At 41.5% G+C, this 17278-nt stretch overlaps 1 protein-coding gene across 2 annotated transcripts in view; it reads right to left on the reverse strand.

The window, feature by feature from the left end:
- MARCHF1 (membrane associated ring-CH-type finger 1) overlaps window positions 1-17278 on the reverse strand; it is a 270963-nt gene that overhangs the window by 182081 nt on the left and 71604 nt on the right. For both annotated transcript variants that reach the window (XM_073341532.2, XM_078852497.1), the window contains exon 2: window positions 9568-9707. In XM_073341532.2, coding sequence (XP_073197633.1) covers window positions 9568-9669 — 102 coding nt within the window. In that variant the 5' untranslated portion in view covers window positions 9670-9707. The remainder of the gene's footprint in view (window positions 1-9567; window positions 9708-17278) is intronic.

The raw sequence follows: 17278 nt of genomic DNA on the forward strand, positions 1-17278 counted from the left end.
GGAACAGTTATACCATGAGTATACTTAAACCAAACAAGGATAAAATTATGGCACCACTGAAGTTGATAGCAAAGCTTACATTGACTTCAGGGGAGGTAGGATGTCACCCCAAGACTCAAATTGTACCCTACTAGTAGAATTAAATAAGTAATAACAATAACTAGCACTTTTCATCACTTTTTATGCTTTAAAAAGTATTTAAGATCCATAGCCTCATTTTACAGACTGGGAAATAGAGCCGCAGAGAGGTTAAGGGAAATCCAAGACTGATTATAATTATTTAATAGTTATTTTGCAATAACACTCCAGGGCCCCAATCCAGAGTGAAACCCCAGCATGCTAACTGCTATATACAAGAAAATACACAGTCTCTAACCCGAGAATTCTACAGTCTAACAAAACAAATAATTTACAAAGGTCTGACATTTTGGCTTGTTCGGAGGAATTAGCCAGATGTGCTGTGTTTTGGACAGAGTCCAGGGATTTATCCCAAACAGTGTATCTGACTTCTTCAGAACATATGCTCAGGAACTGCTCCTCTGCAAAACAATCAAGCAACTGTCCATAATTCCCTGCTTCCTTCCCCTTGGCTCACTTTTTGTCCAAATCACACAATTTACATGCTTATTCTCTCTGACTCCTCTTGTCTTGCATTTTGAGGGCTCTAAATTTCAATCTATACACTTCAGGAGTAATTTGAGACCTTTGCAATGTAGTCTTTTAAAAGTCATCTTATTGCAAAGCCTTACCAACAGGCATTTCATTAAACACATGTAATGCTTTACCCAAGAGCTTACTAATCAATGTTGGAACATTCTTGTCCTCTGGAACTTTATGAACGTCACATAAAAATGGCAAAGTATTCTTCAATACAGTCTGCTTCTTTGTACGCAGAGCACATGTCAGGGTTCCTTCCCCACTCTGAACTCTAGGGTACAGATGTGGGGACCTGCATGAAAAGCCCCCTGTGCTTATTCTTACCAGCTCAGGTTAAAAACTTCCCCAAGGTACAAACTTTACCTTGTCCTTGAACAGTATGCTGCCACCACCAACCATTTTAAACAAAGAACAGGGAAAGAGACCACTTGGAGACGTCTTCCCCCAAAATATCCCCCCAAGCCCCACACACTCCCTTTCCTGGGGAGGCTCGAGAATAATATCCTAACCAATTGGTTACAAAATCATCAAAGACCCAAACCCCTGGATCTTGGAACAATAGAAAAATCAGTCAGGTTCTTAAAAGAAGGATTTTATAAAAAAAAAAAAAGGTAAAAATCATCTCTGTAAAATAGGATGGAAAATACTGTACAGGGTATTCAGATTCAAAACACAGAAGATCCCCCTCTGGGAAAAACCTTAAAGTTACAGAAAACAGGAATAAACCTCCCTCTTTACACAGGGAAAATTCACATAAAACAAAAGAAACTAATCCGCCTTGCCTGGTTTACCTACACTGGTTGCAATATTGGAGACTTGGATTAGGATGGGTTGGAGAAGACTGATTTCTGCCTGGCCTCTCTCAGTCCCAAGAGAGAACCACGTAAACAAAGAGCACACACAAAAGCCTCCCTCCCCGCCCCCAAGATTTGAAAGTATCTTGTCCCTTTATTAGTCCTTTGGGTCAGATGCCAGCCAGGTTAGCTGAGCTTTTTAACCCTTTACAGGTAACAGGGTGTTGCCTCTGGCCAGGAGGAATTTTATAGCACTGTATACAGAAAGGTGGTTACCCTTCCCTTTATATTTATGACACGCCCCTCAAATCACAGATAGGGTGAAACGCTGGTTGTGATTTCTTCCTAGAGCTCTAGGAGAAAACAGAGTTAATAAGACACATGCATGTCTAAATGTACTACTAACTGTATAAAGACTAACAATATTTCCCTCTTCTTAAGGACAATTTGGACCAGTTGATTCTGGGAAACTTTCAAGGGAGAGTGCATCAGCCACTTTGTTAGAAGCTCCTGAAATGTGTTGTATGTCAAAATCAAAACCTTGGAGAGCTAAACTCCACCAAATAAGTTTTTTGTTATTTCCCTTGGCGGTATGAAGCCACTGTAGCGCAGCACGGTCGATTTGCAGGTGGAACCACCGTCACCAAACATATGGGTGTAGCTTTTCCAGAGCGTAGACAATGGTGTAACATTCCTTTTGTCTGATTGACCAGTTACTTTCCTTCTCAGACAGCTTCTTGCTGAGAAACACTACAGGACGGAACTCTTGATCTGGTCCTTCCTGCATTAAAACTGGTCCCACACCACGCTCGGACGCATCTGTGGTTATTAGGAACAGATTGTCAAAGTCTGGGGCCCTTAGCACAGGGTCAGACATGAGCGTCGCTTTAAGCTGGTTAAAGGCCTTCTGACACTCTTCAGTCCACTGAACTGCATTTGGCTGTTTCTTTCTGGTTAGGTCTGTCAGTGGGGTGGCGATTTGGCTGTATTGCGGTACAAATCGCCTGCAATATCCAGCCAAGCCTAAGAAGGATTGGACCTATTTCTTTGACTTTGGGACAGGCCACTTTTGGATAGCATCCACTTTGGCCTGTAGGGGGTTGATAGTTCCTTGACCCACCTGGTGTCCAAGGTAAGTCACTAAGTTTAGGTCTATTTGACACTTCTTAGCCTTAACAGTTAGTCCTGCCTCCCTTATGCGCTCAAGGACTTTTTGTAGATGTTCCAGGTGTTCTGCCCAGGAATCCGAAAATACGGCCACATCGTCAAGGTAGGCGACTGCATATTCTCCCAATCCCGCTAGGAGACCATCTACAAGTTTTTGGAAGATGGCGGGTGCATTCCGCAGCCTGAAAGGGAGCACATTAAATTCATACAGCCCGACAAGTGTGATGAAGGCTGAACTTTCCTTGGCGGATTCATCCAGCGGTACCTGCCAGTACCCCGGGTTAAGTCCAAGGCAGAGATGAACTGGGCCCGTCCCAGTTTCTCCAATAGTTCATCTGTGCATGGCTTTGGATAGTTGTCTGGGAGAGTTACAGCATTTAGCTTACGGTAGTCCATGCAAAAACATATCTCCCCATCTGGTTTGGGAGCTAGAACCACTGGAGATGGCCATGCACTGCCAGAGGGGCAGATAACACCCATCTGTACCACATCCTGGATTTCCCATTCTATAGCAATTTTAGCTTGAGGAGACACCCGATAAGGTTGGGCTCTAATTGGGTGAGCATTACCTGTGTCAATGGAGTGGTATGCCCGTTCAGTCAGTCCTGGGGTGGCTGAGAACGTCGGCGCGTAGCTAATGCACAGCTCCTTGATCTGCTGTCGCTGCATATGCCCAAGGGTCATGGAGAGGTTCACCTCTTCCACTCCACCAGCACTTTTCCCTTCGTAGTAGACACCTTCAGACCACTCAGCGTCATCTCCTCCCTGGGCTGTAAACTGACAAACCTTTAATTCTCTGGAATAAAAGGGCTTTAGAGAACTAATATGGTACACCTTAGGCTTTCGGTTGGAGGTGGGGAATGCTATGAGATAATTAACAGCTCCCAGGCACTCCTGGACCATGAATGGCCCTTCCCACGACGCTTCCATTTTATGGGCCTGGAGCGCCTTTAAGACCATGACCTGGTCTCCTACTTTGAAGGAACGCTCTCTGGCATGTTTATCATACCAGGCTTTTTGCTCTTTTTGAGCATCCTGTAGGGTTTCTTTAGCAATGGCTAAAGAGGTTCGAAGGGTGTTTTGTAGGTTGGTTACAAACTCCAGGCCATTTGTTTGATGGTGGTAAGGGATGGCAACCAAGTGATTTACCCCATGAGCTTCCCAAAGGCTTTCCGTAGTTCCTGCCAGGAAATTAGTTCCATTCTGTAAGGATGTCGGAGGGCCAACCTACTCTGGCAAAAATGTCCGTTAGTGCCTGGCACAAACTTTTAGCCCTGGTGTTGCTTAAAGCTACTGCTTCCGGCCATCGGGTGGCAAAATCCATGAAAGTCAGTATGTACTGCTTTCCTCTGGGTGTCTTTTTCGGAAAAGGACCCAGAATATCCACAGCTACTTGCTGAAACGGAACTTCAGTGGAGCGGCTGGAGAGGGGCTTTGACCTGGTCTTGGGGTTTTCCCACTCTTTGGCATACCTCATAAGATCGGACATAGGCAGAAACATCCTTGCCCATTCCCTCCCAGTGGAATGACCTCCCCAAACGGTCTTTGGTGCTGTTCACCCCAGCATGGCCACTAGGATGATCGTGGGCTAAGCTCAAGAGCTTTTCCCGGTACTTAGTTGGAACTACCGACTGTCTCTGAGGATGCCAGTCTTCCTGGTGCCCACCAGAAAGAGTTTCCTTGTATAAAAGTCTTCTTTCTACAACAAACTGGGATCTATTAGAAGAGTTGAGAGGCGGTGGGTTGCACTGTGCCTCCGTCCAAGCTCTCTGGAGGCTTTCATCTGCTTCCTGTTCAGCCTGGAACTGTTCCCTTGATGCTGGAGACATTAGTTCCTCACTGGATAGTGGACCTGGGCTTGGTCCCTCTGGAAGTGATGCAGGTGATGGGGCTGTTTCCACTGATGGTGAACCGCTCTCCGCTGGTGCACTCTGGGGTATTTCAGGCTCTGGCTGAGCCTGTTTTGTAGGATCATCTGTTGCTGCTGCCAGTGCAGGCTCAGTGGTGCCCTCTGGTTTTGGAGCTGTAGATGGGGTTGCAAGCACTGGACTCAGTGCTGGCAATGGTTCTGGTGCTGCTTGCTTCACCAGTTTTGGTTCGGGGACTGGCTTTGGCTGGATCTCTGGGACTGGATCCACTACGGCCGTTACAGTCGTTGGCAGGGGATCCAGTTCCACCTCCTCCATCTGGGTCTCTGGTAACACAGACGGGGCACTGGTGGAAGGCTCAGGAACAGGGATAGGTGTGGAAGCTTGCTTAGTCTGGTTGCGGGTGACGATTCCCACCCTCTTGGCCAGCTTTACCTTGTTGGCCAAGTCTTCCCCAGCAGCATGAGAATGGGATAATCATCACAGACTGCAAAAGTCCACATTCCTGACCAGCCCTTGTACTGGACAGGCAACTTGGCAGTAGGCAAATCAAAAGAGTTGGACTTGAAGGGTTGAATCGTCACTTGGGCCTCTGAGTTGATTAAGCTGGGGTCCACTAAGGATTGATGGATAGCTGTCACCTGCGCTTCAGTGTCCCTCCACACTGTAACCTTCTTGCTGCCCACACTCACAGTTTCCCTTTGCTCTAAGGGCATCTGGACCTGAGGACCTTTGGTGTGACCCCGGTGCAATGAACTGTAATCTGTTGGGGTTCTTGGGGCAGTTGGCCTTCACATGCCCTGGCTCATTACATTTAAAACATCGCCCAGTTGACTGGTCACTGGGGCAAGGTGGGTTGCTGGAGAGTGGTGTGGTGGGACGATAAGGTGCCTGGGGTTTTCCTTGGGATGTAGGTGGGGCCTTGGGTTGCCCCCGGTGATAGGGTTTTGTTTTGGGTTGCCCCTTCTGATAGCCGCTCCAACTGCTACTAGTTTTTTTTCTTTTCTGCTACCTCCACCCATTTGGTTCCAATCTCCCCCACCTCGATTACAGTTTTGGGCTTCCCATCTAGGATGTACCTTTCTATTTCCTCAGGAACACCCTCTAAGAACTGCTCCATTTGCATTAGGAAGGACATATCTTCTGGAGATTTAACACTTGCTCCCGATATCCAGGCATCCCAATTTTTCACAATGTGGTAGGCATGTCGGGTAAATGAAACGTCTGGTTTCCACCTTAAGGCTCTGAACCGCCGACGAAATGCTCAGGTGTTAGCCCCATTCTGACTCTCACCTGGGTTTTAAAAAGTTCATAACTGTTCATGTGTTCCTTAGCATTTCAGCCGCCACCTCTGCTAACGGTCCACTGAGCTGCGGCCTCAGGTCTACCATGTACTGGTCTGTGGAGATGCTGTACCCAAGGCAGGCCCTTTCGAAGTTTTCTAAGAAGGCCTCAGTATCATCGCCTGCCTTATAGGTGGGGAACTTTCTGGGATGGGAAGAGGTATCTGCAGGATTGCTAGGGTTGGTTGGTACATTCTGCTGAGCCCTTGCCTGCTCCATCTCCAGTGCATGCTTCCTCTCTTTTTCTTTCTCCTCCATAGCTCTTTTGTGGGCAGCTTTCTCTGCCTCCACCCTGGATTTCTCTGCCTCCATCTCCAAGCACCTTAAGGCCCTCTGTCTATCATGCTCTTTTTGTTTCTCTTCAGCTTCGAATCTGGCTAGCTCTAGTTTATTAGCTGCTTCATTGGTAGTCATTTTCCTGCTTTCTTGTGCTTAACTCTAGCTATACCTGAGAGTTAGGGGGGAAAAAAAAACTTGTGAATTTCTCTGCAGGAGGTTAGCTACCCTGCCTTTAGGTAGAGAAAACTCTAGCTCAAAAAAGAAAAATCCCTTTGTAAAAAAACTAACACTTCTGTCTCCAAATAGATAGAAAACCCTCTAGCTGCTCTCAGTTTAAAAGAAGACCTCTTCAGGTTTGTGCTTTTGGTTCAAAATGATCCCACCGCTCTGCCACCATGTCAGGGTTCGTTCCCCACTCTGAACTCTAGGGTACAGATGTGGGGACCTGCATGAAAGGCCCCCTACGCTTATACTTACAAGCTTAGATTAAAAACTTCCCCAAGGTACAAACTTTGCCTGTCCTTGAACAGTGTGCTGCCACCACCAACCATTTTAAACAAAGAACAGGGAAAGAGACCACTTGGAGACGTCTTCCCCCGAAAATATCCCCCCAAGTCCTACACACCCCCTTTCCTGGGGAGGCTTGAGAATAATATCTTAACTAATTGGTTACAAAATCATCAAAGACCCAAACCCCTGGATCTTGGAACAATGGAAAAATCAGTCAGGTTCTTAAAAGAAGGATTTTATTTAAAAAAAAAAAAAAAGGTAAAAATCATCTCTGTAAAATCAGGATGGAAAATACTTTACAGGGTATTCAGATTCAAAACACAGAGGATCCCCCTCTGGGAAAAACCTTAAAGTTACAGAAAACAGGAATAAACCTTCCTCTTTACACAGGGAAAATTCACATAAAACAAAAGATAAACTAATCCGCCTTGCCAGGCTTACCTATACTGGTTGCAATATTGGAGACTTGGATTAGGATGGGTTGGAGAAGATGGATTTCTGCCTGGCCTCTCTCAGTCCCAAGAGAGAACAACGACAAACAAAGAGCACAAATAAAAGCCTCCCTCCCCACCTCCCACCCCCAAGATTTGAAAGTATCTTGTCCCCCTTTCTTTTTTTTTTTTTTTAAACTATTAAGAGAAACCTGTTTACCAATTCCACCTGACATGTCTCGTCGAAACACCTTTTAGTCACCTATTAGTGAGTCATCCATAATTTCACATAGAGTATTCTTACACATACTTTACAATTATATTATTTACAAGTGTGTTATTGGTTTTCAAATGACACTGCACAAGGCATCTTTTGTACAAAAATCATTGCAGTAGGTGTGAATACCGGGTGCTTAAGGCCACAAAAGGATTGGGGGAGGGTACAATACAATTAGATCTACAGGCATATACATTTCTCATATAGATATATACCACTGTAATTTTTTAATAATTATAAATAGATACATACAATAAATAAATGCCAGCTAACCTCACTGGCCCCTCAAGCTATCATTAATCAGTTGAGCTGGAAATATAATCCAGACCTCCCAATTACAAGTTCCAACTGCTGCCTGCTTGACCGTAGTGCTTTGCTCTGAGATATTCAAATTGATAAGAACTGTAACAGGAATTAAGGACACAATTGGGCTCTAAATACAGATTTTCATGTATTTAAATTATGTGGTGGGGTAAATTCTCTTTAGCACCTGGAGTTCACCAAACATTATCGCCATCAAAGTGAATGGGAAACACACTTGAATAGGATTCAGGGCTCACAAGTTTTGTTTTTCTCTCACTCTCTCTTCCTCTCTCCTTTTACTTTCAGATAAAGTACATTTCATCTCCAAATATAACTATCTTAAATTCTTTGGAATTATATAAACATTAAGTATAACAATCTGGAATTATCTGGCTTGCTTTTCATCCCAACAGAATATAGTACATGAATGCCAAGAAACTAGTGAACTTTGCCAGGTTAAATAACCCTAAAGGGGCTTTTTCACCAGAATTTGAATCTCTGCTATGTATCTTGCTGCAGCTCTGTATGTTCCCTCTCCTCCTCCAGCACCTCCCATACGACCACATGCCTCTGTAAAGAAACCTGGTTTTAAACAAGTTTCAGAGTAGCAGCCGTGTTAGTCTGTATTCGCAAAAAGAAAAGGAGTACTTGTGGCACCTTAGAGACTAACCAATTTATTTGAGCATAAGCTTTCGTGAGCTACAGCTCACTTCACGAAAGCTTATGCTCAAATAAATTGGTTAGTCTCTAAGGTGCCACAAGTACTCCTTTGGTTTTAAACAATTATTTGCTTTTCTGTTTTGATGTCAGCTCCATGTTTCGACAACTGTTCTCTTCTTTCTGGTTCCCTGTTCTAATGTTTCTTCTTGACATCTTTTTAGTAATGCTTGACTTGAAATGCCTGCCTCATGTAAAACACTGAAAATGTTAAATATTCCTGAAATGGGAAAACTAACAGATCATTTGTTTTCCTTTAAGGAGCAATTCTCCATCACATTAACACAAAAGTTACAATAGGAATTTCAATAAAAAGAGAAGTGTCTTCATAGAATAAATGCCCAAGTCAAAACAAGTGACAAAGACTGAATGAAACTTCAAAGGAGGCCAATTTAACACTCAATTTCATGTAACCAATGCATATACCATACTGTAACATCTTGGAGAGAGAGCGTCACAAATGTAAGTCTTAACATGTTCATTTTAAACTTAATTAACTGTTACAAAGTTTTTGAATAATAAACCTACAACCACAGCATTAAATAAAAAGGGGAAAAAATAAGTTGATTTAAGAGGATTACACTATTCATATCCAGCAGGAGCCAGGTCTTGTTTTACATCAGAAACTGGGCTTCCAGCTAGTGTCCTCTTTCCATTTTAGCAAAGAGAAATTGTAAGCATTTCTAAAATTTCATCCACAGTGTATCAAATATTCAACTCAATACTCTTCTAATAGACAGGTAGTGTTCAGTACAGTTTTAAAAGAACTGAATACCCAAACTATTTTTATTGGTGCTAGAGCCATTTGGCTAGGGGCCAGACTCTGCAACCTGTATTGTCTTTACTGTATGAATAGTCCACTGACCTAAATGGGTCTACTTGTATGAGTAACACCTGCAGGTGCAGACCTTAATCAAGTCACAGTGGGGCACATTTGACAGTCTGATACCATTTTTCAAACCAAAGAGAGTAAAAGTACAGGTTTATCTCAGACATTTTCTTATTACTAAGACAAGATTAAGATTGTGGCATGAAAAATGGAATGGACGATGCATGACAGAAAAGAGGGAAAACTGGCAAGTGAAAAACCAAAAATAGCAAATGATGCCAAAGTGATTCAAATATAGAAAGATGATGGACAAACGCTACTTTTCTTAAAATTTATTTTAGCAGTTTTGAGGTTCATCTGCATGCCGTCATGAAACATAACTTTTCACTCACCAAGGTAGAGGTATGTGAAGCATCACCTGAGACCTCGGGTGTTCTTGTGATGTTTGGGAGTCTGTGAGGGTTACGAGCTATCGCTTGACACCAGCCCAACATTTTCTCCTTCCACTTATCCCTTCTCAATTTCTGAAATTCTGAAAATAATTTACATTCCCTGAAACATTGACACTTTAAGTTTGTTGCGTGCATGCCTTTACACAGCGCTTTAGACTGTGTCTAAACAAGGTAATAAACATTTTTTACAGAAAAAAGTGTAGTTGAAATAAACCATGCAGACGAAAGAGAACTGTATACTTATGATATGTATTACATGCACTCATACTATTTCAGTACCAGAAAATTCCCTTATCTAAAATTAAAAATATCTCTTGCTGAAACATGCCACCTTCTAGGGGAGGTTGTTTTCAGGAATTATATTATAGCCTAGCTGTGAAAATGGTATTACCCGTATGGCTCCCACATTGCCTGAAACAATCAACAGATATCAAATTTCATCCAGGAGCCTTAAAGGTGTGCAGCAAAGTGAGTATAAATCAACTGGGTGAACATACACACACACACTTTCTCAGCCTGAACAACTTGCATCAGACAGGGGAAATTTTCACTACAAATAGCAAAAATATCAACACACATGCTCTTTTAGATACATTAGCTATATATAATACATAACCTGTATGGAGCAGAAATTGTACCTCACATTTGTTTTAGCTATATTGGCGCTGTTTGACTGAACATTGTATTTTTATCATGGAGATAACTGGAGATCCATCAGTGGTAGTTTTCTAGTAAATGTGAAAAGTCTACAGGAAATGTAATATTTTCACTTGTAAAATTTTACAATCTACTTTTCCACCACACTGCCCAATTTGAAATGGTATAGTTAGGTCTTTAGTTAAATCATTACACTGCCAATTAAATATCAAAAATAATTTGGAGTAATTATTTTTCACAGCATCTGAAGCAATTAACAATCTGGTGGTTTATAATATTTCAAGATTTAAAATAGGCCATTCTATAGCATTATGAAAAGTAACATAAAAAGCTTTTGCTAACAGATTGATGAGTTATTACTACTCTTAATGAGAAATGATTTGAATTAAATGGATCTGAACAATGTAAATGGGGAAACGATAAAGACCTTTCATGAAAATCAAGACCAAAATGTTTAAAAGAACTGCATTCTTAACAACAAAGAAAACTCTGTGTGGGTGTAATTCTATCCATTTTAGTTTTCCCTATAATGTTAATCACTGTAGTATCTAAGTGATGAATAGGTAAATCAGATTTACCTGCTGACAATTATATCTTCACACTTCTCGGGTTCTAATTATTGACCTACCAGTTGTCCAAGAATAGATCTCAAGACATAATATTTTGATAGGCATTCACATATCCTGGTATTACCATTCCCAAACCTTCTGCCTTATGTAATGCTTAATTAAAAGAATTAAATGAATGAGGCAGCATTTTTCTATTGGTTAAAGCATGGAATTAAGTCAAGACACTCAGGTAACAGCTGTAGTTCTGTCCTACTTGTGATGGGGTAAATCACAATCTCTTTGAGCATGATAATACTTACCCATCTTTCTTAAGTGTGTTGAGATCATCACATGAAATGCAAAGTATTAATATAAAATATTCATCTAATCAATGTAACATGCATTTAGTCGAATCCATTTTCATTTTAGTGAGAGAAAAATCTTTCTTGTAGACTCTTTTAGCGATCAATCCTTCAAAGTATGAGCAGTCTGATCCAGCAAAGGATTTACTCATTTGCTTACAATTAAGCACTGGTTAATCTTACATGCTTACAGATACGTATTATTTAAGAGCTGCGTTGGATCAGAGTGCTCAGCATCTTGCAGGATTAAGTCTTATAACAAACTATCCATTTTAAATCATGTTTCTTGAATAATGTCAAAAGTAACATGAAATTGGCACAGTTTTGTGTCTTTAAAGTAACATGCAACCATTCAGCCCTGTGCACAAATTATTATTAAATCCAAAGGGTAAAATATGTAACAATCAAAACAGTCTACAGGTGCATAAACAGCTGCTGTCCTTAAAATATTAGATAATTAAAAATGACAATATGAGTTCCAAGTTTCCAAAAATTATTTTTAGTGCCTATCCAAACACCAGATTGAAGGATTCATACACAGAATAGGTTCAGGATGAGCAGCAATAATGCAATCATCCCCATATTATCCTTCAACATTCCCCAAACTCTAGTCTGGGAAAACTACCTCTTGGTATGAAAAGACCATCCATAGTGTTCATGTTCATTCTAAAGCCTTCATCGACAATGCAGTAAGGATAATAACTGTTGTTACGTATGATGCCATTTTCTGGTGTTCTAAATACCGGTCACACTGCTCACCAAGCAATTTTGGAATGGCAGCAAATCTTGATTCCTACTACAGCTGGTCAAAAATTTTGACAAAAAGAACAATAATTTAGTCAAAAAATGCTGTTTTGAGGAAAGTAAAATTGTTTTGTGAAAACATCTTGATTGCTTTGAAATTTTTTGTATTTTCAGTATAGTTTTTAAGATTGTTTTTAAAAAACAATTAAAAATGTTTTGCCACGCCGTACCCCGATTAATGACTGAGTTTTGTCACATGGAGCCATGTGTTGTTTTGTGATTGGACGTGGGTACCTATAATTACAGGGTGACAATGCAATTAGTTCCGTTGACCTACATGTGCCAGAGGACGAACTGTTGCTCTCCTTTTAATGGTACTTGGGGTTGGTCTGGGGTGCACTGTGTGACTGATCATTTGCCTGTGCAGTTTCCAATAAGGATGCTTAGCTGTAATTCCCTTCTACACCAATCTCTGGAGAGAGGGAATGGATTCAGGGCTGTTTTTAATTCCTCTGATCATTAAAATTGGTTGTCCCTTGGCTAGTCTCTCGGGGATTCTGGGCAAGCCTTACACAATGTGGGTTGAATCATTTGCTAGTGGGGTTCCCATCTAGGACTTCTCGGCCATGCCCCTCTCACCACGAATACGGATTTTGTTTCTTTGGCTGATTAACCATTTTGTGTCTGTGTCCACATACGCACATGCATCCTTGGAGCCTTGGAACAATCTGGCTTTTCTCCATCCTCTACCCACAGAAGCACTGAATAAATAAACTCAAATGGCCTATCTTACAATTTATCCTCTGGGCTGAAATGTAGGAATCGATCACCAAATTGCTTCATTGTTTCATGTTTTTCCTTTTGACAGTTTTCAATTTGAAATTGGTGAAATTTTTCCTTTTATGTAAGATGTTTAAATTTAAACATTTCATTTCATGACAAAAATTTCAAAATTCTGAATTTTTTTGATTCAGCTGATATTTCTCTTTAATCAGAACTAGTCACTGCAGACTTGTATTGGATTTGAGAGAGTGATGTAGAGGCAGAAATCTTCATTGTCCATTAGACCCAAGATCTATGGTCTCCTAAATGCTTGTACACAGACATTTTTAAGTCCCAGCTAGCCCAACTTTTTTAATCTTTTCAACAGTTCCAAAATGTTCACTGTTCCACTTATTGTGTGTCATTGTAAACATGAAGCCAGATTTGTATCCATGAAGCCCTGTTTACCAAGTGTCTAAATAACATTTGACCCTTTGCTGAAGTTTAAATGGTCACTTAAAAAGAAAAAGAGCTTTACTCCACTGGCTATTCATATACAACTTGAGCAATTCAACGATCAGATTAGGAGAAAAGTAAATGGCAAAGCTGTTCATTCCCACAGCAATTCCATCAAGATCTTATTTTAAAGTTATCATGATTTCAGCTAATAAATGCAGTGCTTAACTTGTGCCAGGGCTTACCAGGCCTGAGCCCCGGCACCTCTAGGCTTGGCAATTCATAGCCCCAGCCTCTCTGGGCTTCCCATGTCAGTCATTAAAGTTTAAAAAAAATTGCTTGAGCCCTGGTACCTAATTGCTTGAGCCTCAGCACTTCTTTCATTACAAATTAAACACTGAATAAATGGCCAAGCGTACTGAGTGATATAAAAAGCTGAAACAAAAAAGTGAGCCCTTGAGCATGAACATATTTATATAGTGGTGAGAAAGCTAAGCACATAGATCTTATCTGATCAGCTTGAATAAGTTGAAAAAACTTAAGAGCAATAAAATGACTGGTGGCTGGGTCCCTGAGGCACTAGCCTTCCCTCACTCTAGGCCAGATCATGAACCCCTAATTCCCAGTGGAGAACAGTGACTCATATAAGTAGTCCTACTGAAACTAATGGAACTACCCATATGAGTAGATGCTTGACAGGGTTCACAATCTTACCCTATGTGCTTGATACATTACATGGTTGCAGCCTTGGCTACAGAAACTTACAAAAGCCAGGAAAGCAGGCAGTTTAAATACATTAGTCACCATCTCAAAGGTAGATTACAAGGCTAGTATTTAAACATTGAAGTTAACTACAGTCTAGCCACAATGTCAATAAATGTGTGTTAAGAAAGCAGCACTGAGACACAACTAGTGATCACAGAAACTAAGCTTTCACTTGTTTTTAATAAGCTACACTAAGCTTATTACACTATTTATTTATTTATTTGCTTACTATACTAAGGGCTTGGCTACACTTGCGAGTTTCAGCACAATAAAGGAGCCCCGGGCACACTAGCTCACTACGCATCCACACTGGCAAGGCACGCGTAGAGCACTCTGACTCTGCAGCTACAGAGCTGCTGGTACTCCACCTCGGCAAGTGGAATAACGTTTGCTGAGCCCCCGCTGGAGCGCCGCGGCGCCAGTGTGGACGAGGTGTTGCATTACTGTGCTCTGATCAGCCTCCGGAAATGTCCCATAAACCCCTTAAGTCAAGTGGCCACTCTTCTCATTGTTTTTAAATCACTGTAGGAATCCGGATATGCCCTTTGAAAGCTTCGTTTCTGACAGCCGGCTGCTTATCTGCTTATCTGAGACAAAGCAACCATTAGTGTGGACTGCTGTGTGAGAGAGAGAGAGGGAGGGGGAGGAGGGGTCTGCTGCTGTCTGAACTTACAAGACAGCATGTTGATATGCTCTCAGCCCCTCACAAACCCACTCTCTCCCCCCACATACACACAACACACTCCCTGTCACACTTCACCCCACCCCCACCCCCATTTGAAAAGTATGTTGCAGTCACTTGAATGCTGGGATAGCTGCCCATAATGCACCACGCCCAATGCCACTGCAAGTGCCACAAATGTGGCCACGCCAGTGCGCTGGAAGCTGTCAGTGTGGACACATGGCAGCGCTTTCCCTACTGCACTCTACGAAGGCTAGCTTAACTCAAGGCGCTCTACATATGCAAGTGTAGCCATGCCCTAAGAAACTTAATGTTAAACTTATCTTGTCCTGTTTCAGGATGTCAGTCTGATACCAATTTTCAAATCAAAGAGAGCAAAAGTACAAATGTATATAATAAATTTCTTTATTACTAAGCCAAGATGAAAATCGGCAGGGGTTCTCCTAGGGTCAGATCACAGAACTAGGTTGGAAGTTTCATTATCTAAAGGCTCAAATTCACAAGACTCTATGTCAGCATTATCTCACATCTTAAAATAATGAAGATTGTGTCTGATTAATCAAACTATTAGGTACATTTTGATTCCAGTTACATTACTGAAATCTATGGAATTACTGTAGCTTCAAAATAGCTGTAAATGAGACATAATCGTGCCCTATATTTGTCTTTTCATACAAAGCATATGCACACTATACAGTGCCATACTGGGAAAAATAATAGCCTAGTCAAAATAGTTTTAATCCATCATCTTAACAGTCTAATGTTAGTGCTTTGGCAAACAAATGCACTTTAAGTATGGTTTTATCAAATACAAAATACAGATAGCTCGTAAGAAAATTGCATGTGTGTCCTGGCTCAGTGGTTTAATGCAGTCTTTTCAATCCTGGAGATCTGGGATGAAATCCTAGTTCCATTGAAGTTAATGGCAAAACTCCCATTAACTTCAGTGGGGCCAGGATTTCACCATGAATACTTATGTCACAGTCAGTGTTTTTGATGGACTTTACTTAACAGCGAACAATTATTTGTATCAATTAACTGTCAAATTTGTTCAACTGTCCTCTCAAATTTTCTTGAGAGGACTTGGCCTTGGACATAGTTGTTTTGCTACAGGTATAAGAACCCAGACTATACCATATCCTTATTTATAAAGCACTGTCAATGTACACACAGTTTTACAAGACTAAGACATTGCCCTTAACCTATAGATCTTACAATAATATGAGAGCAAAGTTCACATGTGGTGATATACAAAGACATCAGTGATTAGCAGACAAATCTAGTGAGGTTCTATGGAAACATGGGCCTTACGGAGGAATTTGACTGAAGGAGTTGATCACTTTTGTCAGTGCCAAATTCACACAAGAATGAAAAATAAAATATTTATAAAAAAACAAAAATTATGCTAGTTTATCTGTCTCTGCATACTCAAAAAGGATGACAATTATGTATGAGATCAAAGACTTTTTAAACATCTTATGTTGTAAACAACATCAAGGAGGGCCATTTATTTAGGTAAGAAAGCTCATTTCAAATCAAGAAGCACTTGACTAATGAACTTCTCTATTCTGTGAAATGTAACTGGCTAAAATTCAGTTATTTTTGTTAATAAACAATTATTTTAGTCTGACTTTGGCTAAGGTTACAATAATATCTCATCAAGCTTTTATATTGCTTGGTTTTAAGATAGTTACCTTGGCATTAATTCCCTGCCCACATTACACTTCATAGGGTCATTTTATACTGATATCATCTGCCAACTCTGTAAGAATACCTAGTGGAAGTGCTACCAGAGTGAATTTTTCCAGGGATTCCTAAGTGTATGGGATTAAGGAAAAATCCAACAGCTCTAGGGAACCATGTACTTGTCATGCTTAGGATGCCAATTCAGCCTGAAAATACAAATCTACACAACACAGGTACACACAAGCTATCTGTCACAATACACAGTTTGTATCTGATCACAGATAAACTTCAAAGACAATATAGTCTAGGAAATATTGAAACAAAGTTACAGTGCACAACTATATACTCTTGGAATTTGGACCTTGACGGAACTGAAAGAAGACCATAAAACACAGGCCACAGATGTGGTTCAGTGTACAATGTATCTCTTAAAATCACTACACTGTGACTCCTGAGGGAATTCTGCACCACTGCATATGCTCAGATTTTATATCCCTCACAGATTCTTTTTCTTGGCAGAATATAGATTCTGTTGGAGAGGGGCTGCATTTATACCTTTCACCCACTGGGGGCTTCTATGCAGCCAGCTGCTGGAGAGGCTGCGTTCCTCACGGCAGGGCAAGCTGAGGAGACATAGAACGGACAGAGCGGAGCAACTGGGACTGCTGGGGGAGGTCACAGACTAGGGCTCAAAAGGGCTAGTGGGGGGGACAGACTGGAGCATGGGCTCAGGAGCTAGTGGGTTGACGGAATTGAGCCAGGAGCTGAATGAGAGGGGGCTGCAGGGCCGCCACACGGGGACAAGGTCAGATGTGCCTGACTGAAGGGGCGAGGCTAGTGGTCTGATTGGGGAGGCTCCCCAAATCCCTAACAATCCCCCCCCCCATCACAAAAAACCTGTTCCATACTTCTCCCAGCCACACCCAACAATCCTCCAGGTTCACTCTCAGGCTTCTTCTCAACAATTACTTCCCTCCCCCGCAGCTCCT

The sequence above is a fragment of the Lepidochelys kempii genome, chromosome 4, assembly GCF_965140285.1.
Source record: "Lepidochelys kempii isolate rLepKem1 chromosome 4, rLepKem1.hap1, whole genome shotgun sequence".
Lineage (NCBI taxonomy): Eukaryota > Metazoa > Chordata > Testudines > Cheloniidae > Lepidochelys > Lepidochelys kempii.